The 27,046-nt window shown below is 43.4% G+C and overlaps 1 protein-coding gene across 6 annotated transcripts in view; it reads right to left on the reverse strand.

Annotated features, from left to right (window-relative positions):
- Positions 1-2,220: 2,220 nt before the first annotated feature.
- MATN2 (matrilin 2) overlaps positions 2,221-27,046 on the reverse strand; it is a 170,598-nt gene continuing 145,772 nt past the window's right edge. Inside the window, exons 11-19 of one of the 6 annotated variants that reach the window (XM_085022004.1) lie at positions 20,665-20,787; positions 18,798-18,920; positions 16,212-16,334; positions 11,077-11,490; positions 6,723-6,875; positions 5,476-5,547; positions 5,112-5,189; positions 4,442-4,518; positions 2,221-3,913 (exon numbers count right to left, since the gene is read on the reverse strand). In XM_085022004.1, the coding sequence (XP_084878130.1) occupies positions 3,839-3,913; positions 4,442-4,518; positions 5,112-5,189; positions 5,476-5,547; positions 6,723-6,875; positions 11,077-11,490; positions 16,212-16,334; positions 18,798-18,920; positions 20,665-20,787 (1,238 nt within the window). In that variant the 3' untranslated portion in view covers positions 2,221-3,838. Of the gene's footprint in view, positions 3,914-4,419; positions 4,519-5,111; positions 5,247-5,475; positions 5,548-6,722; positions 6,876-11,076; positions 11,491-16,211; positions 16,335-18,797; positions 18,921-20,664; positions 20,788-27,046 lie in introns of all 6 variants that reach the window. The other 5 variants (XM_021089067.2, XM_085022003.1, XM_021089066.2 and 2 more) reach the window with 5 other exon arrangements.

Here is a 27,046-nt window from a genome sequence, read left to right on the forward strand (position 1 = left end):
TTTCTTGGGTATTTCTGGCTATAGGTTTTCCCCTTTCATAACTTCTTAAGTGTACCATGCCACTTCCTTCTGGCCTATTTCTGCTGAAAAATCAGCTAATAGTCTTATGGGAACTCCCTCGTATGTTATTTGTTGCTTTTCTGTTGTTGCTTTTAATATTTTTATTTTTGTCAATTTTATTACTGTGTGTATTCCACCTTGGGTTAATTTTGTGTGGAATTCTCTGCATTTCCTGGACTTGAGTGACTATTTCCTTTCCCATGTTAGTGAAGTTTTCCAGCTATTATCTCTTCATATATTTTCACAGGCCCCTTTCTGGAATCCCTAAAATGGAGGGTTTGATGTCCCAGAGGTTTTTCTTTTCTTTTCTTTCCCCCACACTCCTGGTGTGCAGAAGTTCCCAGGCCAGGGATTGGACCTGTGCCATAAATGTAACCAGAGCCATAGCAGTGACATCAGATCCTTAAACCTCTGAGCCATGAGGGCACTCCCTAGAGGTTTCTTAAACTTCTCATTTCTTTTCATTCATTTTTCTTTTTTCTTTTTTTTCCTTTTTTCAGGGCCGCAACTGCAGCATATGAAGTTCCCAGGCTAGGGGCTGAATTGGAGCTGCAGCTGCTGGCCTACACCACAGCCACAGCAATGCCATATCTGAGCGACATCTGCAACCTACACCATAGCATGTGGCAGTGCTGGATCCTTACCCCACTGGGTGAGTCCAGGGATCGAACCCATATCCTCATGGATGCTATCAGGTTCTTAACACACTGAGCCAAAACAGGAACTCCTCATTCATTGTTGTTTATTCCGTTCTGTGGCAGTGATTTCTACCATTCGATCTTCTAGCTCACTAATTCATTCTTCTGCCTCATTTATTCTGCTAGTGTACTTTTCATTTGTTATTGTATTCAGCTGTGGTTGTTCTTTATATTTTTTGACTCTAACTTCTCGCTCCGCATCCCTTCTTTTCCAGGGTTCTTGGATCATCTTTATAGTTGTTACTTGGAATTCTTTCTTGGGTAGATTGCCTGTCTGCACTTCATTTATTCACTTGTTCTTCTGGGGTTTTATCTTGTTCCTTTGTCTGAAACATACTCTTTTGCCATCTCATTTTGTTTAAATTTCTTTTGTATTTTTATATACGCAGTAGCTTAGTTAGATGTCTTGACCTTGGAGAAGTGGCCCTTTGTAGGGGATGTCCTGTGTATCCCAACAGTATTCCCCTTCTCATCACCCAAGGGCCAGGGCTGGTCCCAAGGTAGGTTCTGACCTGTGTTTTCGGATTCACATGTTGCAGCATCAGAGTTTCCTTGTTTCTGGTGTCTGCCCCTGGTGGGTAAGGTTGATCTAGAGGCTTGTATAGGCTTCCTGGTTGGAGAGGCCAGGGCTTGCCTACTGGTGGGTGGAGCTGAGTCTTGGCCCTTTGGTGGGCATGGCTGTGTCAAGGAGTGTATCTAGAGGTGGCTGTGGGCTCAAGAAGTCTTTGGGCAGCCTGTCTGTTGATGGGTGGGGCTATTCCCAACCTATCTGTGGTTTGGCCATCGGCTTTTTTTTCGGGGGGGCGGGGCATACCTGTGGCATATGGAAGTTGCTGGGCTGGCAGTCAAATCAGAGCTAAAGCTGCTGGCCTACTCCATAGCCACAGCAATGCCAGATCCAAACCATGTCTGAGACCCAGGCTGTAGTTTGTGGCAATGCTGGATCCTTAACCCACTGAGCTGGGGCCATTTGCTTTTTAAATTCATCTTTTGAGTTTTACTATGTATACATGTAGATTTAATGGATTTCTTTTAAATGTTGCATAATATTTCTGAGCTGAGGTATGGACTATGCCACAGTTCATTAGTTCCTCCTATGATGATGATTTGGTTATTTCTAATTTGTTACATTTATAAAATTTAGTAACATTCTTATACAAGTCTCTTTGTGTGTAAGTACCAAAATCATCTAGATACCTAAAGTGCACTTGCTAAACCATAGGGTATCTCTGCATTTTCACTTTTGCTAGCGATTGATGGGTTATTCTCCAGAGACCGTCCATTTGCATTCCCATTGGCACTGTACAAGAGTCAGACATGATAACGTTTGCCAAGCTGAGTAATTTAACCTGCATTGACCTGATTATCGGTGAGATTCAGCTTTTTTTTTTTTTCATATATATTCTGGTCATTTCTTATATATACTTTGTATTTTTAAAGTTTAAGAATTTTACACAGAATATCATTCTTTGAAGTGAATTTTAATATTGTATAAAAAATCCAACTTGTTATACAAGTACATATGTTCTGTGATTCTATGCATACATCCATATACATATATCAATGTTAAGTCCAATACAAAAAAATAGCTTTCCCATGGCCAGTGTTCTATGGAAGTAAGACTGTGCAAACTTTATTTTGTAGTCAAATGAGATGGCAACACTAAGGCAGTACAAGGCAAAAGCAAATTGTGTCCACAGTATGTTACAGACTATCTTGCATAGCTTATTTGTTCTCACTTGGTAAACTTTATTTCAAGATTCTGAAAGACTTTTTTTTCTGAGTAGATTTATAGAGTAATGTCTACTTTTGCCTTTGTTCTATAGTAAACCAGCTTTCTCATTACTTGTTATGTTTTACTTTACAACGTTACATAATTAATGATAGCCTGAGCCTCTAGAGCTCTGAACTGGTTTCATCATAATCCTTGATAAAATGACATATAAATGCACAGAGCAGTTTGAGTCTTCATCTGTATCTCAGGCGATTTTCCAGGGCTTCCATTCTCTGTGTCATTTCTTCTAGTAAATCTCAAATTAAGGAAGAGGAATCTGAATTGCCTAATTTTATTTATATTCAAATATGACTTGATTTATCTATATGAGAATTTGTGTCCTGAAAAACACAGGGCTTTGGGTTTTTCCATTTCTGTTAAGTATTTTAAAATTCTGACTTATAGTAACTCATTAGCACATGTTATCAAGACTATAAATCTTTATTGGGTTAAGTACTTTTCTTTAACATTAAATCCAGATAGTTCAAATTTTTCTTTTTGAAAAAATTTTAATTCTACTCATAGCCCTGTTGCTTCTAAATTAATTTGCCCTAGAACACCTCTGAGAGCAAAATGGATAATGTTAGGCATGTGGTGGAGAGAAGAAAACAAAAGGATTAGGCCTTGGAAGGATGCTAGGACATCAGAAGAGAATAAAGATGGGGAGTTTTCACCCTTGGTGCCAGACAGGGCCAAAGAGTAGCAAGCAGCCTCGAAGACTTTTGACCTATGCTCTTTTGTATATAATTTCCTTAGTCTCTTAAGTAAACCCTTAGGAGTGGACTGGCTAAAGGCAGAGCCGTAGAATAAGCATCTGCTTTCCTCTCTGCAGCTCCTTAATTATGCCCCACCTGGCCCCTTGATGGCAGAATGAGAGTCTGGATTCATCACCTGTATTAACTACTGTCAGATTACTGTTATTTTTGGCCACACCTGCAGCATATGGAAATCCTCAGGCCAAGGGTTGAACTGTGCCACAGCAGTGACCCCAGCCACTTCGGTGATGGTGCTGGATCCTTAACCCACTGTGCCACAAGAGAACTCTGCTGTCAGGTTTTTTTCTTTAAGGAGTATATTTCCAGTTTTCAGAAATACAATGGCTGTACGCTGTTCTTTATTTTATAAACCCATTGGCACAGAAATAGTTCAGAATTAAACAATTTCCCTTAAGGCTAGTTGATGCATGTTGAGATAGCTATCAGGCAGCTTTAGTAAGCTTACTGCAATTTGACATTCAAAGCAGTTGGCAGCATCTTCTCAGTGTATAAAAGCAGTAAATCTTCATTTCTCCACTATCCCAAAGCTTTTATTTGTAATATTGTTTTAAGGAATCACTGGGTCCTGCTCTTCCCTTGGTAGAATGTTTCATCTTAGAGTGCGGCTATAAAAAGAAAACAAAAACAAACCAAAAAACCCTCAACCCCAGTTCTCTAGAACCTACACACTGACCAGACGTGGCTGCAGTGTGGCTTGTGACCAAAGGAAAAGTTTGGAATTTAGATAGAGTTTGAAACCTCTTCATTCTAGGGCACCATTCTTTGCATATACATACTGTATCTTTGATGCACTTCAGATCTGGTATATATTTTTCATTTCCTCCCAGCAGAGAGTAAGTCTGTTTTTTCTTTATTTTGCATACTGACTGGCCTTATTGCTAAACCCCCTAGAACCATAGCAACTAAGTGCCTGAGCCTGTTGTGAAGCTTGGCTTGCTCTTGGCTCTCAAGCATCTATCAGGCTGCTTAAGAAAAATCCTTTCCTGGAGTTCATTTTTTCTTGACTTTATGAAGATGACTTCATTTCATATATACCCACATGCTAAATTATTTTAAGTTTTGATAATATTCTTTGCATTCCATACAGAAGTATAATATTAGAAAAGGATATGGCGCTGCGTTAATTTTCTTACTTCTTCATTTGCAAGGTTCTGGAACATTATAAGGTTTTCACATTTGCATTGATCGTGTTTTTCTTCCAAGGGACTTCCTAAGAAAGCAGATGGAAAGTGTTCACCTTTAGAATCCACCAGACTTCCCAGAGGCATAATAATAGGACTGAGTCAGCATATGGGGGAAACCATAATGAAAGAAATGTTCAACTTTTTTCCATGCAGCCGGATCCAGTAAATGCCAGGGCTGTATATGCTTCCAACACAAAGCGGCCTTTATTGTGGAGTGCAGAGAGCTACTCCAGTTTCTTCTATTTTTTTTCTCTCTTTTTTTTTTTAAGTTCTCATTCCCCCCCGTCCTACTGCCTACTTTCTCTTTTCTCGTCTTTTTTTTTTTTTTTTTTTTTTTCCTTTTCTAGGGCTGCCCCTGCGGCATATGGAGGTTCCCAGGCTAGAGGTCTAATCAGAGCTGTAGCCACCGGCCTACACCAGAGCCACAGCAACGCAGGATCCCTAACCCACTGAGTGAGGCCAGGGATCAAACCTGCAACCTCAAGGTTCCTAGTTGGATTCGTTAACCACTGAGCTGCGACGGGAACTCCTCCTGTCCTTTTTTAAGCTGAGTGTGTTGGCAATTGGAGAGACTAGTAGCGAGTTATCTTACTATGGTAATATTTTACTTGGAAATTACCTGAAGATTTTGTCGAATGGAAAAGTTTTTGTGTAGACCGTGCAAGATTGTCTTCTTCAAACAGATACCTGTGTTGCACTGCAAAATTAGAACAGGAAAGTAGGTCTTGGATATTTATGGTGACTGGCTCAGATTCTGTAAAGAGAAAGAAAACTGAAGTCAAACCTGTTTAACATGGTCGTGATTATAAAACCGCCATCAGCCGTCAGTAAGGTATTTGGTATTCCTAGCATGAGGACTATAGCTTTACTTTGGGATATACTATGGCACAAAGACTCAGCAGAGAGGCAACTTTTGTCTGTGGGGAAATTATGGTGGAAGCATTCACAAAAGATTATAAAAATACTGCTTTTAAAAATTGTACCTGTTGGTTGGTGGACCCTCTTTGGCAGTTCCCCTGCAGGGGAATCCTGTCTTCCATCAGAGTCTTCGAGAGCTGAGAGGAAAAAGATGACCAAAAGAGTGATAATTGTCCACATGGGTACATGCGTTCTTGAGGAAACCGGTCCCAGACCAAGTCCTTACCTGCCTGCTGCCACCCAAGATATTCTGGTTTGATTTGGTAGCAACACCAATTCTAAAAAGCAATTGGTTAAATTGATAATTCAAGACTATTCTAGGGCAGTTGTCTCTAGTAAGAGAAGCCTAGACTCCTTAAATGAATCTTATTACTTAAGAATGTAAAAAGGTGGCTGGTTGGGAGGGGTGAGTTAAATTTGTCCAAGGTTTAAGTTGCAGTGGCAGCAGTTCCACTTTAGGCATTTCAACTTGAATGAAACATCTTAGAGGTAAAATGTTAACAAGTTGCATTAGAAATCTGAAAGGCGTTCTTTTCCTGGCCCCATTCATCTCATCTCAGTGTACTTGTCTGTGGAAGAATAAGACACTTAGACCAGGATTGTACTGGCAACTGAGCCTGGGACAGGAGTAAAAGGAAAAATGGGCAGAACAATGAACTGGAGAAAAGCACAGGAGGCTCCTAGGCATAAGAAAATCTAAATTCTATAAGAAAATTTAGGGAGTTCCTTGTAGCTCAGTGAGTTAAGGATCCAGTGTTGTCACTGCTATGGCTTGTTGCGGCTGTAGTGCAGGTTTGATCCCCGGCCCTGGAACTTCCACATGCCGTAGGTGTGGCCAAAATATTAAAAAAATTAAAAAGGGAGCCTAATAGGACAGTTCTATAAATGGAAGTAGTCTATACAGGAAGGCATTCTTTACAACAGTGGCTTGGAAGAACTACCATCCCTCTTCACTCCAATTACCAGCATATTACGCATCAGCTTTCCTGATTTATATAATGGTTGTTCCTTAAATAGTCCTCTCCATGAGTTTTTTTTTGTGTGTGTGAGAATTAAGTATGCCATGTGTCAGAACACTTGTAATGACATGTGTCATTACACTGCTTAGTACAGCACAAGCCTCAAGCAGTGTTAGCTAATGTCTTCTCTCTCCCCTGTTCCACTTCTGTGCTTAGTATTTCCAGCCATCACTAGCCCTGCCCATGAGCGAGGCACTTTTTAGAGCCCTTTGAAGGAATGAGTTGAGAATGTCTCATTCAAGGGTTCATGCTGTCTGTCTGCTAAGCTCTCTCCCAGACATAAGCCATAGTACCTTCACATATGCCTTTCTGTAGTTTGTCACTTATCTCGCCCATTGTGCTGAAGTCTTCGGCATAGAAGAGATGCTTGTCTGTGGGTTCAGAGGCGATTTCTTGTAGTTCTTCCTCAATGGCTTTTCCTACCCCAACAGCATACATAGTTATACCTAAGGTGCAGAGCAGATTAAGTAGTTAGACCCAAGGCAATCTACAGATTCACTGTAATCTCTATTAAGTTACCAATGGCGCTTTTCACAGAATTAGAACAAATCTAAAATTTGTATGGAAATAAGGGACTTCAAAGAGCCAAAACAATCTTGAGAAAGAAAAATGGAGCTGGAGGAATTGGGCTATACTATACTTCAGACAATACTACACAGCTACAGTGATCAAAACAGTATGGTACTGGCACAAAAGCAGAAATATAGATCAATGGAATAGGATAGAAAGCCCAAAAGTAGATCCACACAATCTATGACAAAGAAGACAAGAGTATACAATGTAGAAAAGATAGTCTCTTCAATAAGAGATGCTGGGAAAACTGGACATGTAAGAGAATGAATTTAGAACTTTCTCTAACACCACATACAAAAATAAACTCAATGGATTAAAGACCTAAATCTAAGGTCAGATACTATAAAATTCTTGGAGGAAAACATAGGCAGAAACTTCTCTGGCATAAATCATAGCAATATCTTTTTGGATCCACCTCCTAGAATAAGAGACAGAAAAAGAAAAGTGAGACCTAATTAAACTTCTAAAAGCTTTTGCACAGCAAAGGAGACCATAAACTTGAAAAGACAACTAACAGAATGGGAGGAAATATTGGCAAACAATAGTGACCAATAGGGATTAATCTCCAGAATATACAAATAGCTCATGCAGCTCAATATTAAAACAACCCACCTAAAATATGGGCAGAAGATCTAAATAAACATTTCTCCAAAGAAGACAGATGGCCAACAGGCATATGAAAAGTGTTCAACACCACTAACTAGAAAAACACAAAACTACAATGAGCTATCACCTCACACCAGTCAGAATGGCCATCACCAAAAAGTCTACAAACAATAAATGCTAAAGAGGGTATGGACAAAAGGGAACCCTCCTAACACTGTTGGTGGGGATGTAAATTGATAAAAACTATGAAGAACAGTATGGAGGTTCCTTAAATTATAGGATCATATGGTCCAGCAGTCCCACTCCTGGGCACTTACCCATTGAAAACCATATTTCAAAAAGATACATGCACCCCAATTATTCATTGCAGCACTACTTACAATAGCCAAGACATGGAAGCAGTCTAAGTGTCCATCAACAGGTGAATGGAAAAAGATGTGGTACATATATATTCAGTGGAATGTTACTCTGCCATGAAAAATGAAATATCACCATTTGCGGCAACATGTATGAACCTAGAGATTATCATACTAAGTGAAGAGAAAGATATATGATATCACTTATGTGTAGAATCAGATTTTTAAAAAGATACAAGTGAACTTATTTACAAAACAACTCAGATCTCAAAATCAAACTTACTAAAGGAGAAATGTGGAGGGAAGGAAATTAGGAGGCTGGGGTTAACATACACACTACTATATAAAGTAGATAACTAGCAAGGACCTACTGTGTAGCACAGAACTCTGCAATATTCTTTATATGGGGGAAAGGGTCTGAAAAATGGATGGGATTTTAAATGATAGAACAAAACAGGGTAGAGTTGTGTTCTCAAGATCTGGAACTTGTGAGGACTGTACCCAAAGTCAGCTAGATATTAACTGGTGATTTGAGGGGTCCAAATCAACCTCCCTTTATTTTTCCACCATTTTTGTTATTTTGGCCTTCTGAGCAAAAGAGATCCAAGAGAGTGGAAGGTGGGGCATGGCAGAGAGGTTAGGGAGCTAGACCACCAACCTGCTGCTTAGCTCTGGACAAAGTCATTTAATAAACCTCCAACTTTCCCTTGCATCAGCCTTGTGTAGAAAGGAACACTACATTATGACTTACTAAATGGGAATCTCTTCTAGGGGAGTTCTAAGAAACAGGTCAGTTTATGACATTGCAGCCTAGTTTCTACTCAAAGGTACAGATAGGAACTTTAAGTGACCTGGGACCAAGTGAAGTGGTATTCTGCCCAACCCTCTTGGGAGGACAAAGATTTGTGTGGAGGTGCAAAGCTATAAAAGAGAATCTGCGGATCCTGCGTTGCTGTGGCTCTGGCGTAGGCCAGCGGCTACAGCTCCAATTGGACCCCTAGCCTGGGAACCTCCATATGCCACAGGAGCGGCCCTAGAAAAGGCAAAAAGACAAAAAAAATTAAAAAAAAAAATAGAATCTGCAGATCACCGGAAATCTCCTAAATCAGAAACAAGAACAAACCCAAGTATTAACCTTAGATTACAACAGAGATAGAAGATTGCTCCAAAAGCTTTTCTAAACAAAATTAATTTTCGATTTCCTTCCCCAGTAGCCTCTTCATCTGAAACTAAAACACAATAAGAACTTAAGTTCTGCTTGACTTTGAACATTTTTCAGCACTAAAATATTCTGGATAATTCATTAGACTAGATTTTTAAAAAATACATAAAAAATTGGCCTTTAAGCCAAGTGGCAAGAGTTGTGCCTCGTTCTAAAGTCTAAGTAAGGTTAATAGTCAAGTTCAGCATATTTGTCTGGGAGCCCAGTGACTTTAGGCATGATATCCTAAAAAGGATAACTACTATTTTAAGATTGTGTTAGCTATACATAGGAGTAATTAAATTCATCAGAAGATGTCGCTTCAGATAAATCTTATTGATTCAAGAACCAAGTAAACATCTCTTTCTCCTACCACCTGCCTTTAGTGGATTCATGGAAATTTGGGGAAGAAAGTAAAGCTGACTGGTCTCAATGAGACAAATAAAAAGGCTAACCATTGTCTTTGGAGACAGGGTACTTTTTTTTTCCTGGCTGTAACCTATGTCATTTGGAAGTTCCCTGGGCCAGGGACTGAATCCAAGCTACAGCTGCGACTCACGCCACAGCTATGGTAATGCCAGATCCTTAGCCCACTGTGCCGGGCTGGGGATCAAACCCAGTCCTCTGCAGTGACTTGTGCCACTGCAGTTGGACTCTTAACCCACTGTGCCACAATGGGAACTGACAACGTACTTTCCTCTGCACATTTTAAGGATGCAGACTAGAGGGGCCCAGGGTTTGGCATGAGCTCTGGCAAGCTAGAAGCAGAACTAGGTGTGGGCAGCCAGTTTTACAATCCACTCAGATGATTCAGGCCACACATTTTGTGGCTACTACTCTTTTGGGTTCAGAAAAAGAGTGAAGTGTGAAATAAGCAATATCAATAAAATGGCCTTCACAAAGGGAATGACTCAGTGTTGATGCAAACCAACCTTTCCATGGGGTGGAACGGAGTTCACCAATGTGTCAGCGCTTTCATCCTTTATTCATTCACTCAGCAAGGATTAGTCACACATGTACTATGTTCCAGGCCTGATAGAGGCACTGACTCCCACAAAACCTTAAATGAAGCTCTGGTCTTTGCATACTCTCTTCCCCTTTATAGGACCTGCTGCACTGTGCCCTGGACAAGTTCTTAAAAGTAGCTTTCAAGCAAACTGCTTCACAACTTCAAATTTTCTCATCTCCCCAAAGAATCCAGACATCTGCCCTCAAGCTGTCTCCACCAACCATTCTAGCTTTTGGATTTCCTTTTGCCATAAGCCATACTCCTCCCTGCACACTTGACATCTATGCATAACTAAAGCAACCCTAAGTCCTCCTTGCATTATACATGGGGTCAAAGAGAAGAGGCTGAGATTTACTGAACAGTAACTCATACCTCAAAAGCTAATTTTGCCTCCTGCAAGCACAAGAGTGTCCTATATCCTAAGGCTCCCACACTCTCAGAGTGTTCACTGGAAGCAATGCTTTAAAAACAAAACAAAACAAAAAAAAAAACATGAGCAAAAGTTCCTCTCCCCAGGAATCATTATTTTTATCAAGCTTTTCAGGTGATTCTAAAGCAACCACGCCATTGTTTGGGGAACTGTTGTGTATTTATCTGTAGTTAAACAGCATGTTCAGGACTGCCCTGAAGGTAACTACCTGGCTAGTAAATCATGGTAGATGATTACTCAGGTGTGGTCTCTCTGTAGACTAACCTCCCAGACTGCAAGACACATCCTTCCTGAGTCCTTTAACTCCCGTGGGGCCCCTTTATGGCCGCTAGGTGGCAGTATAGTAAAGGTGGATAACAGCCATGATAGGAAGTCTTTCTGCTCAAAGAATATCACTCCTGTGGCCCCATGTGACTACCAAGTGAGTTTAAGAACCTTGAGTGGTGTAAACCACACCTCCATCCCACATTACCATTGGCCTTGGCTTTACTGGCCCATTCGGAGACGTCATCCTGAGCCCGTCCGTCTGTGAACACGATGGCCACTCTTGGCACCCGTGCGGAGAGAGGCCTGGCCCCTTCTATTTGGGTAAAACTTCTTTCAAACATGTGTTTCAGGGCCAGCCCGGTCATAGAGCCCTTGCCCATGTATTTCATGGAGGCCACAGCTTTTTTCATGTCTTTGGCAGAGCCGAAGTTTCTCAGGGTAAACTCTGTGCGGACCTGTGTGGAATACTGGAGCAGCCCCACTCGAGCGGCTTTGGGGGAAATCATCAAAGAATCTATAATTCCAGTGACAAACTGCTTCACAATCTCAAAATTCTCTTCACCAAGGCTCTTGGACCCATCGATCACAAAGACCAGGTCAACTGGGCCTTCAGTGCATCCTACAGGAATGAAAGGAAAGTTGAGATAGTTATATGATAAAAAAAATCATTTATGCACAAGAGTAGAAGAAAATTATGCTTCAGCTGGAGGCATAACCACTTTGGAGAGTCACTTTTATTCTTTAGAAAATACATAGGACAGACAGAGGTATTGGGAGAGTCACAAGCCAACAATAAATTTCACATTTGCCTTTATACGGAGTTTGTCAAATAGTTAAAAAAGTATTTCTTAGGAGTTCCCCTTGTGACTCAGAGGTAACGAATCCAGCTAGTATCCATGAGGACACAGGTTCGATCCCTGGCCATGCTCAGCGGGTTAATAAGGGTCTGGCATTGCCATGAGCTGCGGTATAGGTCGCAGACTCCGCTCAGATCCCATGTGGCTGTGGCTGTGGTATAGGCAAGCAGCTGCAGCTCCAAGTCAACCCCTAGCCTGGGAACCTCCATATGCTGCAGGTTTGGCCCTAAAAAGACAAAAAAAAAAAAAATTTTTTTTAATGAAAGCATTTCTCACAAGCAAAAACACACAGCAGATGTAGAAATTGAAAACCAGGGTCACGTTGTACCCTGGGTCAGGGGCAGCCAGGTCTGGGAGGGACTGTGTGTAGCGTACCCTGAAAGGTCTGCCAGCACCCAAAAGATTCTGATAACTTTACTTCAGGAAGGAGACATCACCCCAGGCCAGGGCTGGCATCTGCCAGACAGCTGACTTGGAGATTCTTCCAGTTCAGCTAAGCCATCGCCTCTTTCAGGGAGCTTTCCTAGGAACCCAGCTAGTCTTAGTTACTCTCTGTATATCCCTAATTCTAGTAATTTAGTCAACAACAACACTGTTTACTGAGTACCTGCTCTGTGTAAGGCAGTGCAGCAAGGTTGTAACAGTGACCAAGACACAATCCCCGTTGTTCATAGGCCAGCATACTCCGTGCAGCATTCCACACTGTACAATGGCTAGATCATTATGTATCCCTTTCCTCCTCTGCTCTGCCAGTTCCTCCTCAGCAGGAGTCATTTATCATTAATTTCTCTACCCCAAAACCCAGTGCACGCCAGTTGTTCAGCAAGTGCTTGGTGACAGAATACATGAAGGAGGTGGTGTCGACTGGGTAGCTGCCTGTTAAGTACCCTATTGACCCACCGAAGTTTAAAATTTATCCCTTGAATTTTTTATTGACACAGAAGTTTTCCAGGCAGCTAAGCTGATAGTAAAAGCTTTATGAAAACATGTAAGCAACTAGGTATGGAGAAATTTTTTTTTTGGTGACACCCATGGCATATGGAAGTTCCAGGGCCAGGGATCGAATCCGAACTGCTGCTGTGACCTACGCCACAGCTGCAGCAATGCTGGATCCTTAACCCACTGCTCCAGGGTGGGGATTGAACCTGAACCTCAGCAGCAACCCCAGCTGCTGCAGAGACAATGCCAGATCGTTAACCTGCTGTGCCACAGGGGAACTCCAAGATTTTTTGTTTTGTAGGGCCATGTAAGAAGAATTTATAAATCCCAAATGGATAATCTCGTTTCAAACAGCCTACAGTATGCGATATAACATTCTCTTTTACATTACATATCAAGCCACCGTCTAATCTTTGAAAGTGAAGCACAGCAATATTAGGAAGTAAAGACATACACATGCAAAAGTATTCCTATTTCTGGCCTGACATGTTAAATGTAATTGTGTGTGTGTGCACTGGAAGACTTGGGTTCCTCTCTTTCTCCATTAAGTGCTTGTCCTCATTACTCAACCTGTTGATCCATTATTAGTGAAAAAGAAAAAGGTCAATTCAGAGCGTCATTTACATTCATAGCCTGAATCTCAGGCAGTGTGCACATGACTTTCCAGCAGGTCTCAGAAATACTGGAATAATTTTCCAGCAGCAAATCTGTTTTCTCTTCTTCTCCGTACACTCTTTTCTTACAGAACAAAACTAGCACACACAGCCTCCATGCACAGTGGGGTGCAGAAGGCTTTGCTAGGAATCAAGAATCCTAGGTAGCAGGGAAGAGCATCTGGGCGAGAGGTGCCAGACCCTTGCTTTCATATCCGGGAGATTGACAGCCTTACTTCCAAGGCTGTCATTACTTAACTTTCCTTGGATGTTTTCTTTTGGTAGATAAGTCAGTGAGAAGGGAATGGATTTGCTTTCTAAACTTAATCTTCACAAAGTTCCAGGATTTCAGGGTTGGATAAGACTTTTAAAGGTCACTGGTCCAGCCCTCAGCTCACATCTTTACCGCATCCCTACCCAGCAGCCATTCAGCCTGTATACCTCGCCTGATGAGGAACTCATCACCTCATCGCTGAGACCCCATCTGTGGACAGCTCTGCTGCTGCTGCTTACAGTCGCTACCATTTGTTGAGCGCTTGGAGTGTGCCAGCACTCGGCTAAAAATAAACACCTTTAAATATACTGTATCATTTATTCCTCATAACGATTCTGTGAGGTGTTATCCTCATATTATAGGAAGAAGCTGAGGCTCAAAAGAAGCTAAATAACTTCTCCCCGGCCCACAAGTGTATGAATAAGGGGTTCACATCCAGGTCTGTCAAAGTGCATGATCTTAACTAATTAATTACACAGCTTCTCTGAGACAAAGTGTCCTCATACTGAGCTCTAGCTTCTTCCCAATGTCCTTTCTTCTCCTGGATGTTTGGAGGGTGGGCGTCAGATTAATAATGGTCGAGGTGACGGTCATTTTAGTATTTGAATGGTAACTGAAGTCTTTTTTTCTACAAAGATCCCCAGTTTCTTCCTTTATTTTTAACTTGACATTATACTGAACTCCCTTACTCTGGTGCTTTCTAAATTTTGTCTCTTTTTTCTTTAATTTTTTCTAAGATATATTATATGCACGTGGAACAAACTTCAAACACTACAAATGATATCCATATGTCTCTATCAATATCTACCTACATATATGTGTCAATATTGAGAGAGAGAATCATGTTAGAGGAAGCCTTTTGCAAAATACATCAGTGGTAACATACTATAAAAACTGTTCAGCACCATCCTTTTTCTCACCTGAAATATTTTGGGGATACATCTAGAGATGCTTCATTCCTTTTAACAACTGTATAGTATTTTACTGTATAGATACACCATAATTTATTTAATACCTTATGGATAGACATTGACCTTATTTCCTATTTTTGCTGCTACAAATAATGCTGCACAAATACCCCTTTATATATGGCTTTGTGAACACACGCACTTATTTGGGTAATAAACTCCTACAAGTGGAACTGCCTTTATCTATCTATGTATTTATCGGCTGCCCCACAGCATATGGCCCTCCTGGGCCAGGGATCAGATCTGAGTCACAGTTGTGACCCCCACCGCAGCTATAGCAACACCAGATCCTCTAACCCACTGTGCCAGGCCAGGGATGGAACCCACATCCTGGTGCCACGGAGTTGCCACCAATCCCCTTATGCCACAGCAGGAACTCCAGAACCACTTTTAAAATATTGCCAAATTGCCCTTCTAAAAACTGCACCAATTCAGACACCTAGTGATCAACTTATAATTTCCTATTACAATATACTTTTGCCAACATAAAGAATCACCAAACTTCTGATCTCTGATGATTAACAGGTAAAACAAAATTATTGCAGCTTTAATTTTGCACAGTACATTTTCCTTTTTTTTTTTTTTTTTTTTTTTGTCTTTTACGGCTTTTATGTTTCATGTCATGTTTAGAAGTTCTTCTCTACCCTGAGTTTATAAATTAATTCTCTTAAGACTTTTTTTCTGCTACTTTAGAGGTTTTTTGGTTTGTTGGGTGGTTGGGTTTTTTTGCTGACAAAGGAAAAGACTACTGGGAAGGGGCTCCCTCGCGGATAGTAGCAGGGTAAAGGAACCCAGGAGAACTGCTCTGCCACATGGCTCACAGCCTCAGGTTTTATGGGAATGGGGTTAGGTTCCAGGTTGTCTCTGGTCAGTCATCTTCCTCGGCCCTACTTGGTCTGGCTCAGGATCCTTCCTGGTGGCCTGCGCCTCTCTCCACCAAGATGGATTCCAGTGCCAAGGATTCTGGGATGTTGGTCATCTCCTCCCTCCTATTAGACCCTCCCAAATTCTCCCAGTTAGTCGTCAGGGTAGCACCATGTTCCTTATTAGGACCTCCTGCTGTTAGACAACTCATGCAAGCTGCTATAATTTTGCCTGGGTAAGGGGAGTGGTTTCAGTCACTGGTCCCCTAACAATGACAGCCAAGCTGTTCATTAGCTCACAGTTCTGCAGAAAAAGCTGGGGTCTTCTGCTGAAGTTGAAACTGATGGGGTGAGTTCTCATCTGGAGGCCCAAGGGAAAAATCTGCTTCCAAGTCCACGCTTGTTGGTAGAAATCAAGGACTACAGATTGAAAAACCAAGGTCCTCACTTTCTGGCTATTAGCTGGGGTCACTCTTGGCTCAGAGAGGCTAGAGGTATTATTTTTTAAGTTTAAAAGCACGAGTCTTTTCTTCTTCATTCCAGATATTCAGCTGGGCAGAAAAAGAATCACTCTAGATTCTCAGCTGGTAGTGAACTTACTGTCATTTAAAACCAAAAGCTTTTCCCCAGGTACAGTGAAGCTCCCTCTCCCCCATTTTGTATCTATGCGTACACATTTATATCTATGGTAGAAGCAGAAGTGAGGGATTTATTTCCTGCAAACACTCCAAAAAGTATCTGATCCCAAACCAAATTAAAGCAGAAAACCAAGTTCAGACCACTTACTCTTGCACCGTCTTCCATCCTCGGCTAGAATAAATCCCTCTGAGCATTTGCAGATGTAGGAATTGCCACGATTAACACACATGTGCTCACAGCCGTGGTGGGTTGATTTGCAGACATCCTTCCCTGAAGGAAATGTCAGAAGTTAAGCAACCTCATCAGTGTAGAAACGAACTGAATTGAACAGTCACATCAGGACAGATCACGGAAGAAATCCATAAGAAAAAAAAAAACAAAAAACAAAAAAACCCTGTATTCTATCTTCCTCTGCAACATCCCCCTTTTCAGTCTAACACACGGTGAGGTCTCCTTCCAGAAAGCTCTGGTTCCCATGAACCTGAATGGTAAGATGGGTGATCAGGTGTCCTGGATTTATTCATTTTTAAAACTGTTCACCGTGCTTTGAGTTTTGATTTTCCCAAGCTACTGATTTTTTCCCCATAGACACCCCATACACTCCAATATTAACTGTCTAATCATTTCTCATGTGTGAGGGACTTTAAACTCTTCAAAGTGGTTATGACCCTTTAATCTTCACCACATCCTATGGAAAGAGGAGGGCAGGGGTAATTATACCCATTGTATAAATGGAGAAACTCGGAAAATTTTGTAGAGTTGCTCAAGGTCATACAGACAGTTTAATGACATGGCTGAGACCTGATGGGTCCTGAGTACTTTCCCTTATGCCATGAAAGCCTTCAGTTCTCTGGCTCTTTGCTGCCATAAGCTCCCTAAAAGGAGAAGCTTCCTACAAAATTGGAATCAGTGACCACAGATCCCTCTGGATGTGGGAATGGTGAGACTTGATGTAGTGATCAAATTCCAGGGGAAGTCTTTGTGTGCAACAGCTCAATTTATTGAGCAAAAAAGAAACTGAATGAAGAAACGGTGCATGTGTGTACACCCATGCTTTCTGAAACAGAAACATGAACAGGAGTTCCTGTTATGGCGTGTAGAAACAAATCCGAGTAGGAACCATGAGGTTGCAGGTTCGACCCCTAGCCTCGCTCAGTGGGTTAAGGATCCAGTGTGGCCATGAGCTGTGGTGTAGGTCACAGATGCAGCTTGGATCCGGCATTGCTGTGGCTGTCGTGTAGGCTGGCAGCTGTAGCTCTGATTAGACCCCTAGACTGGGAACCTACCTATGCCTCGGGCGTGGCCCAAAAGAGACAAAAAAGGCCTCCCCCTAAAAGAAACATGAACAAATGGCTCAGGCAGACATAATGGGCAGAACTGTAGCCATGGCCACCACAGAAGGACTCTGCAGTATGAAGGCAAAACTCATACTCACGAGTAGGCTCTTGCAGAAGCCCTACACAGCCTAAAGTCAGGCCACAGTGCCATGGCATGCCAGCAGTATATTTTTCAAACAGAACTTCTTGCTCTAGAAGGTAGAAGCCCTCTTGCTGGCAGGAGGAGGAGTGAGTGTTCCCCAACCCCACTGTGGAGGCCCCCAGGTATCTGTATCTCACAAACCTGTGAGGAAGTTCCCCCACATCAACTTCAATAGCAAATGAATTTATTTCACCTTCGTCCTGCCCACTGGAGCAGAGTATCACAAAAGCAAGTAGACAGTGTCCAAACCCCCCAAAGCAGGGATTAAGAACTCAGACTCTCACAGTGGAGGAAAATCCTGGCCCTGTGCTCGTCTGCTGCCCACATCACTGAGCTCAGGAGTCCCCTTCTCTTCCTTTGGGGGCTGTAATGGTTAATTTTATGTGTCACCTTGGCTAGGCTTACGGTCCAGTTTCTGGGCCAAACACTGGTCTAGATGTTGCTGTGAGGGTATTTTTTAGATGAGATTAATATTTCAATCAGTAGACTTTGAATAAAGCAGATTATCCTCCACAATGTGAATGGACCTCATCTGGAAGGCCTTCAGTGAAAAAAAGACTGAATTTCCCCCAAAGAAGAGGAGATTCTGCTTCCAGACTGCCTTTGGACCACAGCTGCGACACTGGTTCTTCCTTGGGTCTCCAGGATACCTGGCAGTTTCTCTAAATTATCTATCCATCCGTCCATCCATCTATAAACACACACACACACACACACACACACACACACACACACACACTTTATTCGTTCTGTTTCTCTGGAGAACCCTGAAAAATACACCTTCTAAGCAAACTTTCAGTATCTGACAAATGACAGACTGTGTAAACAAGACCCACAGAAAATCCTTCTGGCCCTCCTCCTACCCTCTGCCCTTACATTTTTCCAAGAAAGAAAGAGCATGTAACTATCCTTTGATCCTCACAGTAACTGCTGGCAGAGATTCTAATCCCAGCCAGTGACTAGCCAGGCACCGTGCTAGGCTCTGGGCATCACACAACTCTTGTCGAGAGAGCCTACCTGCCACTGGGAGAAAGTGAAAAGTCTGACAACTTGGCACCTTGACTGAGAAGTTCCTGAAGAACTAAGGGTTACCGTACTGATCACTGTGATCGCTAGCATGACACTTTCAGAGCACCCAAGGCTGGAACTTACAATAGTGACACTGATGATGAAGGAAGACTTTCAACATTAAATGGCATTCTCTGTCTGAGTCCCACTAATGGAAAAGCCCACCTCTGCCTTGAAGCCACTTACTTCTGCAGTGTTTCCCATCCTCGGCGAGCCGGAATCCCTCCAAACATCTGCAGGTGTAGGACTCGTCGCCGCTCACACAAATGTGTTCACAGCCATGGTCTACTGCTTGGCAGACATCTTTCCCTGAGGACAGCGGAGCAAGTTAAAATAATTTCACCAGGAGTGCCCGTCGTGGCGCAGTGGTTAACGAATCCGACTAGGAACCATGAGGTTGCGGGTTCGGTCCCTGGCCTCGCTCAGTGTTGAGGATCCGGCGTTGCTGTGGGCTATGGCGTAGGTTGCAGACGTGGCTTGGACCCGAGTTGCTGTGGCCCTGGCCTAGGCCAGTGGCTACAGCTCCATTTAGACCCCTAGCCTGGGAACCTCCATATGCCCTGGGAGCAGCCCTAGAAAAGGCAAAAAGACCAAAAAAATGAAATAAATCATAACAATTTCACCAATGTCAACTTTCCCTGGACTTCACCTGGGAAGATCCATCCACCTCAGCCACTGGATCCAGGGCCACCTGAGCTCAGGTCCATGGGGAGGAAGTTAAACTGAGGATGAAGCTCTGCAGCTCCGCTCTGGGCTCAGCCTCCCAACTTCCTCCCTGTCATCGCCACCATCATTTGCCAACACCAGTGTCTCATACAAATGCAACCCATCATCAGCCTTCTGCAGATGTTGTGTTTGATATCAGAGAGGAAACACGGCTGCTGTGATTACTTAGGAGATTAAACCTCAATTTAGATTAGTGGCACTGAAATCTAATTTTGGGTTTTTTGCTGACATATGACTTTGGAGAATTACTTAATCTCCTGGAGTCTCAGCTTTTCTCTCTGAAAAATAAGAGTCATAGTTCCAGTTACCCATCTTTCCTTCAGGTGTATCAATATGAGTTGCTCTTTGGAAAGTGCTTTGAGAAGCTTGAGAAAAAGACGACATTGGGATGGAAATCATTTGTTCAGGCTTGCACACTCCCCTTTGACCATCTACAAGGCCTTGGTTTCTGATATGTAAAAATGGCCTCATCATAAGGTGGTGGATTTGTGCCAACAGAAACAGCAACAACAATATTCTTTTTTTGTCCATGTCCGTGGCATGTGGAAGTTGCCAGGCCAGGAATAGAACCTGGACCACAGTAGTGGCCCAAGCCACTGCACTGACAACACTGGATCTTTAAGCTGCTGGGCCACAAGAGAACTCCAACAACAATATTTTAAAGATAAAGAAACAGAGGCTCAGAGAAGTTAAGCAACTTGCCCCGCTAATAAATGGCAGAGCTAGAAGCTGACAGACTCCTGGATTTCAGACTGTATATCTTTCCATTAAAGCATTGCTTCTTGCCACAGGGCATAAATGAGCACCTTAGGTTGTAGCTCTGGTATTGATTTTTTTTTTCATTTGTCCATTTGTTTGTTTTCTGTTTAACAGACTTCATTAGGACAGTTTTAGATCTACAGAAAAACTGAAGACAGAGTTCCCATAAGCCCTGTACCCAATTTCCACTGTTATTAACACCTTCATCAGTATGATACACTTATTATAATTATGGACTAATACTGATACAGTAACATCAACTAAAGTCCACCGTTTATTTACATTTCCGTAGTTTTTACCTGATGTTATTTTTTTTTTTTTCTGACCCAGGATCCCACATTTCATTTAGTGGTCAGTCTTATGGCACTGATTTTTGAGAGTAACTGATTTTTTTTTTTTTTTTGGATAGGCAAGAAATAGATTTATTAGGATAGGACGCTTGTGAGAGATGCAAGCGGGCAGGCAAGGAGCCTCTGCCGAGAGTAACTGATTTACACAGACATCAGGATGGTGGATTTCATGCAGAGGTCAGACACAGTAATGTGAGCTCAAGCCAATAAAAACTTACTTCTGCAGCTTTTCCCATCTTCACGGAGTATATACCCTTCAAAGCATCGGCACACGAAAGAGCTCCCCCTGCTTACACACGAATGTTCACAACCATGGTTCCCCAAAGCACAAGAGTCCAATTCTAAGAGTCCAATTGGAATCAGAGAAACAGAAAAAGGAAATGAGTTATACATTAGTGACTTATTCAATCTTATAAGACACCTTAAATAAAAGCAGTACTTTATCCCACAGGGCACATTGCAAAACAGAAAGCATGTCCATAAGCAAAAATTCTTAATATATAAAAAGCACACAAAATAAAACAAGGTGCTCGGAGTTCCCACTGTGGCGCATTAGAAACGAATCGGACTAGTATCCATGAGGATGTGGGTTGTGAGCTGTGGTGTAGGTCGCAGGATGCAACTTGGATCTTGCATTGTTGTGGCCGTGGCATAGGCTGGCAGCTGCAGCTCCAATTCAACCCCTAGCTTGGAAACTTCCGTATGCTGCAGGTGTGGCCCTAAAAATCAAGCAAACAAACAAATGAAAAAACCCAATTTGCTCATCTCCATAGGAAAAAATGAACAAAAGATATGGAAAGACAATTTACAAAAGGAGAGATAGAAATAGCCTATAAATAGTAGAAAATAAGTTCCACTTTACTGATTATCATATAACCGCAATGTCAACTCCTATCTGCTTCCGTATGCATGTATGTGTCCCACTTTGGTCATCCATCCATTCATGTGTTCATTAGGTCATGCAGTGCTTTGTGAGTCCCTTCTTTTTGAGTCAGGCAGGTACTCTTCTAGGCTCTGGAGATGTAACAGTGAACAAAAGCAAGCTTCTGCTTTTGTGAAGCTTACATTTGGTGGCAGGGGTGGGAAGAAAGAGTGGGAAAGACAAATGATAGGCGGACAGTACATCAGGTGGGGAAGGTGCTATGGAGAACGGGATAAGGGGGATGGAGAGTGCCTGGATAGTTTGGGGTGCAGGGAGGGCTTTTCACTTTACATGCTGCAATCAGAGAAGGTGACACTGAGCAGAGCCCTGAAGAAAGAGACTAATGCGATGTTGGAAGAACAGCATCTGCAAACAGCAGTGGTAGGCAGGCACGTGGCACATTTCAAGAATGGCAAGGAAGAGTTCCCACTGTGGCTCAGCAGTAACAAACCCAACTAGTATCCATGAGGATGTGGGTTTGATCCCTAGCCCCACTCAGTGGGTGAAAGGACCTGGCATTCTGTGGCTTAGGCCTCAAGTGAAGTTCCAATTTGACTCCTAGCCTGGGAACTTCTATATGCTGTGGGTGTGGCCCTATAAAGACAAAAGAAAGAAAGAAAGAGAGGAAGGAAGGAAGGAAGGAAGAAAGGAAGGAAGGAAGGAAGGAAGGAAGGAAGGAAGGAAGGAAGGAAGAAAGAAAGAAAGAAAGAAAGAAAGAAAGAAAGAAAGAAAGAAAGAAGGAAGGAAGGAAGGAAGGAAGGAAGGAAGGAAGGAAGGAAGGAAAGAAAGAAAGAAAGAAAGAAAGAAAGAAAGAAAGAAAGAAAGAAAGAAAGAAAGAAAGAAAGAAAGAAAGAAAGGCAGGCAAGGAGACCAGGCAGGCAATGAGCAGAGGCAGCCCACATGGGATTCATAGGCAGTGGATGGATCTACGTGAGCAGGAGTCAATGGAAGTTTCTGAGCAATGGAGTAACATGAACTGACTTTATTTTAAAAGGACTACTGTGCACAGGATGGGGCTCAGGTGAAGCTGGCGGATGGAGAGCTGGAAGAAACGCACTGCACTAATCCTGGTGGCCCAGACAGGCTGGTGAGAGGGGTCAGACTGCGGCTGTATCATGAAGGTAGAGCCTACAAACTTTGCTGATGAGTTGATGTAAAGAGTTCATCTTCATATGGAAGTGACAGAAGAGTCATGGATGATTCTGAGGTTACAGGGCTGAGCAATAGAAGAATGAATGGCATTGCCATCCATGGGGCTGGGACGGCTTCTGTGGGAGCAAGCTTGTGAACCTGGGAAAACCAGGCTGATATTTTAAAAGCCTGATACTGAGGACAGGTGGGAAATGATTTTTTTCTTTATTTTTTGCTTTTTAGGGCTGCACCTGTGACACATAGAATTCCCTAGGCTAGGAGTCGAATTGGAGCTGCATCTGAGGCCCAAGCCACAGCCACAACCAATGCCAGATCCTTTAACCCACTAAGTGGGACCAGGGATCGAACCCATGTCTTCATGGATACTAGTTGGGTTCGTTACTGATGATCTACAATGGGAACTCAGGGAAGTGATTTTTTTATAAAAACCAAACATAATTCTGAGAGTCAACTCAATTATTTCAGACTGAATAGAATTTCTACAATGGATATGCACTAAAGTTATTAAATAAATGCTCCAAAGTGTATAATCACTTTTATGTCAGGCACAAACCATACGCTTTTTTCTAAGACATTTTTGCAATATTTTTTCTGGAAGGGAGTCCTGAGAACCAGGTTATGGGTCAATTAAAGCAGCTGTTGTTATTCTCATTTACCAGCTAGGGAACTACAGTTTGGGAAGATGAATGGCGCGCCAACATCAACTGCTAATAAGGGCTAGCACCAGGTTAAAAATATCTTCTGGTAATAAATTCCACGTTTTCCCCAACTCCACTGCATTGCTATATTCTCAAGTAAGCTTTCAAACATGAAGGGAATTTTGCTTGTCTTTGTTTGGGAAGGTACGCTGCCAAAATCTCTGAACAATGGAAAAGCATTATAGTAACTCAAATTATAACAGCAGAAGAGAGTCAAAGCATACTTGGGCCCTGCTCTTTGCTCTGAACGTGACTGACTTCTCAAGCACAAACTAGAGTCATTATACATGGAGAACATTTCCAACAGCTTGGGGTAACCCCTCATGGAGCGGTGAGTAGAAATACAATTGAGTGATCCGAAATACAGACAGCTGGTTGGCTGCAGAGGTGAGCATTTTTTTCCTCACCATGAATTTATATTAAGAATACTCCATTTTCCGGCATAATAAAATAGTTATAACTCTTTCAGGCTAGCCCTGTCAAGCCATAATCCAGACAGACCCCTGTGAACACATTCCTTCTTCCTGGACCTTCCCCCATGGTCTGGCCTGTCTCTGGAGCTCCAGCTCAGGCTGTCATTTTGAAGAGTGGTTGAGTCTCCCCACTGAGACCCTGAAAGGCCACTTGCCCCCAGGCTTTCCCAAGCCATGCGGGTCTGAGCCTGTACTTGGCAGATAACACTGCTTCCCTTTATCAGGAGCCGAGGCTGAATTCACTGTTCACAGGGGGGCGCCTTCATCCTTGGCTACAGACTATCCCAGGAGCTCCCAGCCCAGCTTCTGAGCCCTCCTGGGCTTCTGTACTAATAGAATTGGGAATTTTGGGAATTTTGCTATGTGCATGCTTTAAAAGCATGCAGAGTTTGGGTTTTTAATCTTTTCCCTCCTCACCCCCTCAGAGCATCCGATCAAGAGAGCAGAGCAGTGGTGAGTTCTCAACCATGGGTGAGCAGAAGTCACCTGCAGAGATTATTTTAAAGGCAAAACAGGCCCATGGCTGGAGTTCCCTTTGTGGCTCAGCAGTTAACAAATCTGACTAGGATCCATGAGGATGAGGGTTTGATCCCTGGCCTCGCTCAGTGAGTTAAGGATCCAGCATTGCTGTGAGCTGTGGTGTGGGTCGCAGATGTGGCTCAGATCCTACGTAGCTGTGGCTACAGCATAGGCCCACAGCTGTTGCTCCAATTGGATCCCTGGCCTGGGAAACTCCATACGCTACCAGTGTGACCCTAAAATAGCAAAAAAAAAAAAAAAAAAAGAAAGAAAACAGGCCCATGACTCAAAATTCAAATATATCGAAGGCAGACTTCCCCTATGGAAGGGTATCTGGCAATGTCTACCAAAACTATGAAATGGAACTCTGACCTGGCACCTTCGCTTCTGGAAGTCTCTCCTGCAGACACCCTTGTACCATATGAAGGGATATACGTTCAAGTTATTCATGGCAGCATTGTTTGTAATAATGAAAAATGGGAAAACACCCCAAGTGTCCACAACTACTCAGGAGACAAGTTGAATAAATATTTCTACACAATGAGACATTACGAAGCTATAAAAAGAATGAGGAAGTTCTCTATGTAATGATTTGAAGAAATCGCCAATAAGTGTCATTGAGAGAAGAAAGAAAAGGGGTGTATGGTGCCCCATTTTGTGTGTAAGGAAGAGGGAAAAATAAAAATAGGCATTTGTACTGGCTTTTTTCGTATGAAGAAACACTAATAAAAATGGAATGTCAGGGTTACGTTTCTGTGAAACAAGCTGCCCCTACATTTAGCAGCTTGAAGCAACACTTACTATCTAACTGGGTCTCCACACACACACTTCCACCCTCTGCAGCCTGTTCTCACCAACTCAGCCTGAGTCCTCTTTCCGAAATGTGAATCTGCTTACATCACCCTCCCTCTGCCTGAGATCCTTTAAGGCTTCCTGATTCTGGATAAGGCACAGAATCGCTGGCGGGGATTGCAGGACCTGCCCTGCAGCCTGATCTCACCCCCGTTCCCCCAGCTCTGAGTACTTTGCTTCAGTACCTCATACCTCAGTACCAAGCCAGGAGCCCTCCCGCCGCAGGGCTCTGCACAGGTTCCTCTGCCTCTCCTTCCTCCTCCACCTCCTCCCGATGTCTTCCGGGACCTCCTCTCATGGGGCCTCAAAGCACCGGGCATCTCCCCGCCTCCGTAACGTCATAGTTGTCCCAGTTAGTTACGTGGTTGATTTGGATTTGTGCCCACCTCCTTGGCCTGGCTCTCTCTGTCCTCCAGGAGACCACCAGCTGCAGCTGCCCGCCTCTCCTGCAACTCCCAGCACCTAACTCAATGCCTGGCCCACAACAGGCCCCCAGCGAATGCCTCCTGAGGAAAAGGAAACATTTCCTTGGCTTTCTACTCTGGAAACTGAGGGTAATGAGACCCACTCCCTGGGTTTTTGTGCAGATGTTTTAAAGACAACCTGTGTGGTGCAGAGGCTGGCAGTCAGCTGGGCTCCTCTTTCTCTCCCACATACCAGCCTTGCAGAGCACAATTCACATTTGTTCAGCGCAATGTCCAGCTTCTGCATGTCAGGGACGTTCAGGTCACTCATACACGCAAGAACCACTGCCAAAGGGGTACTGCAGCTAACTCCCAGACCACAGGCTCTAGCGGCCCACCAGGCGCCAATCTGGAGAACCCACCTAGAGTCAGCTTCTCCCCAGATTTAAAGGTCCTCCCCGCGAGGAAAGTCCTTTGATGGTTCCCCAACAGGCCAAGAGAACCAGCATCCCTGCCTCATGATCATGGGGTGCCTTCAGCCTGGGGAGAATGACGTGCACGCCAACGGGAGTTCATTCATTCAGCAGGTGTTTACAGAGCACTTATGCAGCCAGGATCTACCCACATTCTCTGGGTAGACGGGCCCTTGGGCATGAACTGGTCCAACCCCTTCACTTGAGAGTCAAGGAAACTGATGGCCACAGAGGGGAAGTGACTTTCTCAAGGCCCCTTAACCTGCAGAGATGATTAGTGTCAGGTGCGCTGGGGCTGGAAGTGTGATTTGGTCACAAGTCTGTCCCCTCCGTGTTCCCTGGTCCAGCTGCTCATCCAGGGGTCATCCTCACCCAGAAGGGTCAGCAGAGTCTGCTCAACAGTCTGGTAGATTCTCAGAAGACAAACTAAAAGAGTTTTCTCAATGGAGGCCAGGCCTCCAAATAGTTTAGAGTAATTATAATGCTACAGGTGACCTGTCCTGGTGGCTTCTCCAGGCCCATCTCCAGTCTCCCTCTCACATTCAGTACTAAGTACTTGGTACTCAGTACACTCAGCTTCCTTCAGTTGACTCTCTGGACACTGGGCTTGAATGTTTCCTATGCTTGGGAAGACTGCCTCCCTCTGTTTTAATTCCTTCTGGCTGCTGTAACAAAACAGCCTAGATGGGGAGATCCCGTTCCAGTGCAGGGGCAATGAATCCGACTAGTATCCATAAGGATGTGGGTTCAACCCCCAGCCTCACTCAGTGGGTTAAGGATCCCAGCATTGCTGTGGCTGTGGTGTAGGCCAGCAGCTGCAGCTCTGTATTGACCCCTGGCCTGGGAACTTCCATATGCCACAGGTATGGCCCTAAAAAAAGCAAAGAAAAAAGAAAAACAAATTAGTGTAGACCGAGTGACTTAAACAACAGAAATGCACTGCTCACAGTTCCGGAGAATGGAAGTCTGAGATGAGGGTGCCAGCATGGTTGGGGAGAGCCCTCTTCTGGGTCACATGGCAGAAGGGGCTGGAGAGCTCTGGGGGTGGGAATCCCAACCATAAGGGCTCCACCCTCGTGACCTAACAACTTCCCGAAGGCCCCACAC

This window comes from Sus scrofa, chromosome 4 (assembly GCF_054392235.1).
Source record: "Sus scrofa isolate SSC_HxYL_T2T_F1_AM1 chromosome 4, Sscrofa_HxYL_maternal_Yorkshire_Landrace_v2.0, whole genome shotgun sequence".
Lineage (NCBI taxonomy): Eukaryota > Metazoa > Chordata > Mammalia > Artiodactyla > Suidae > Sus > Sus scrofa.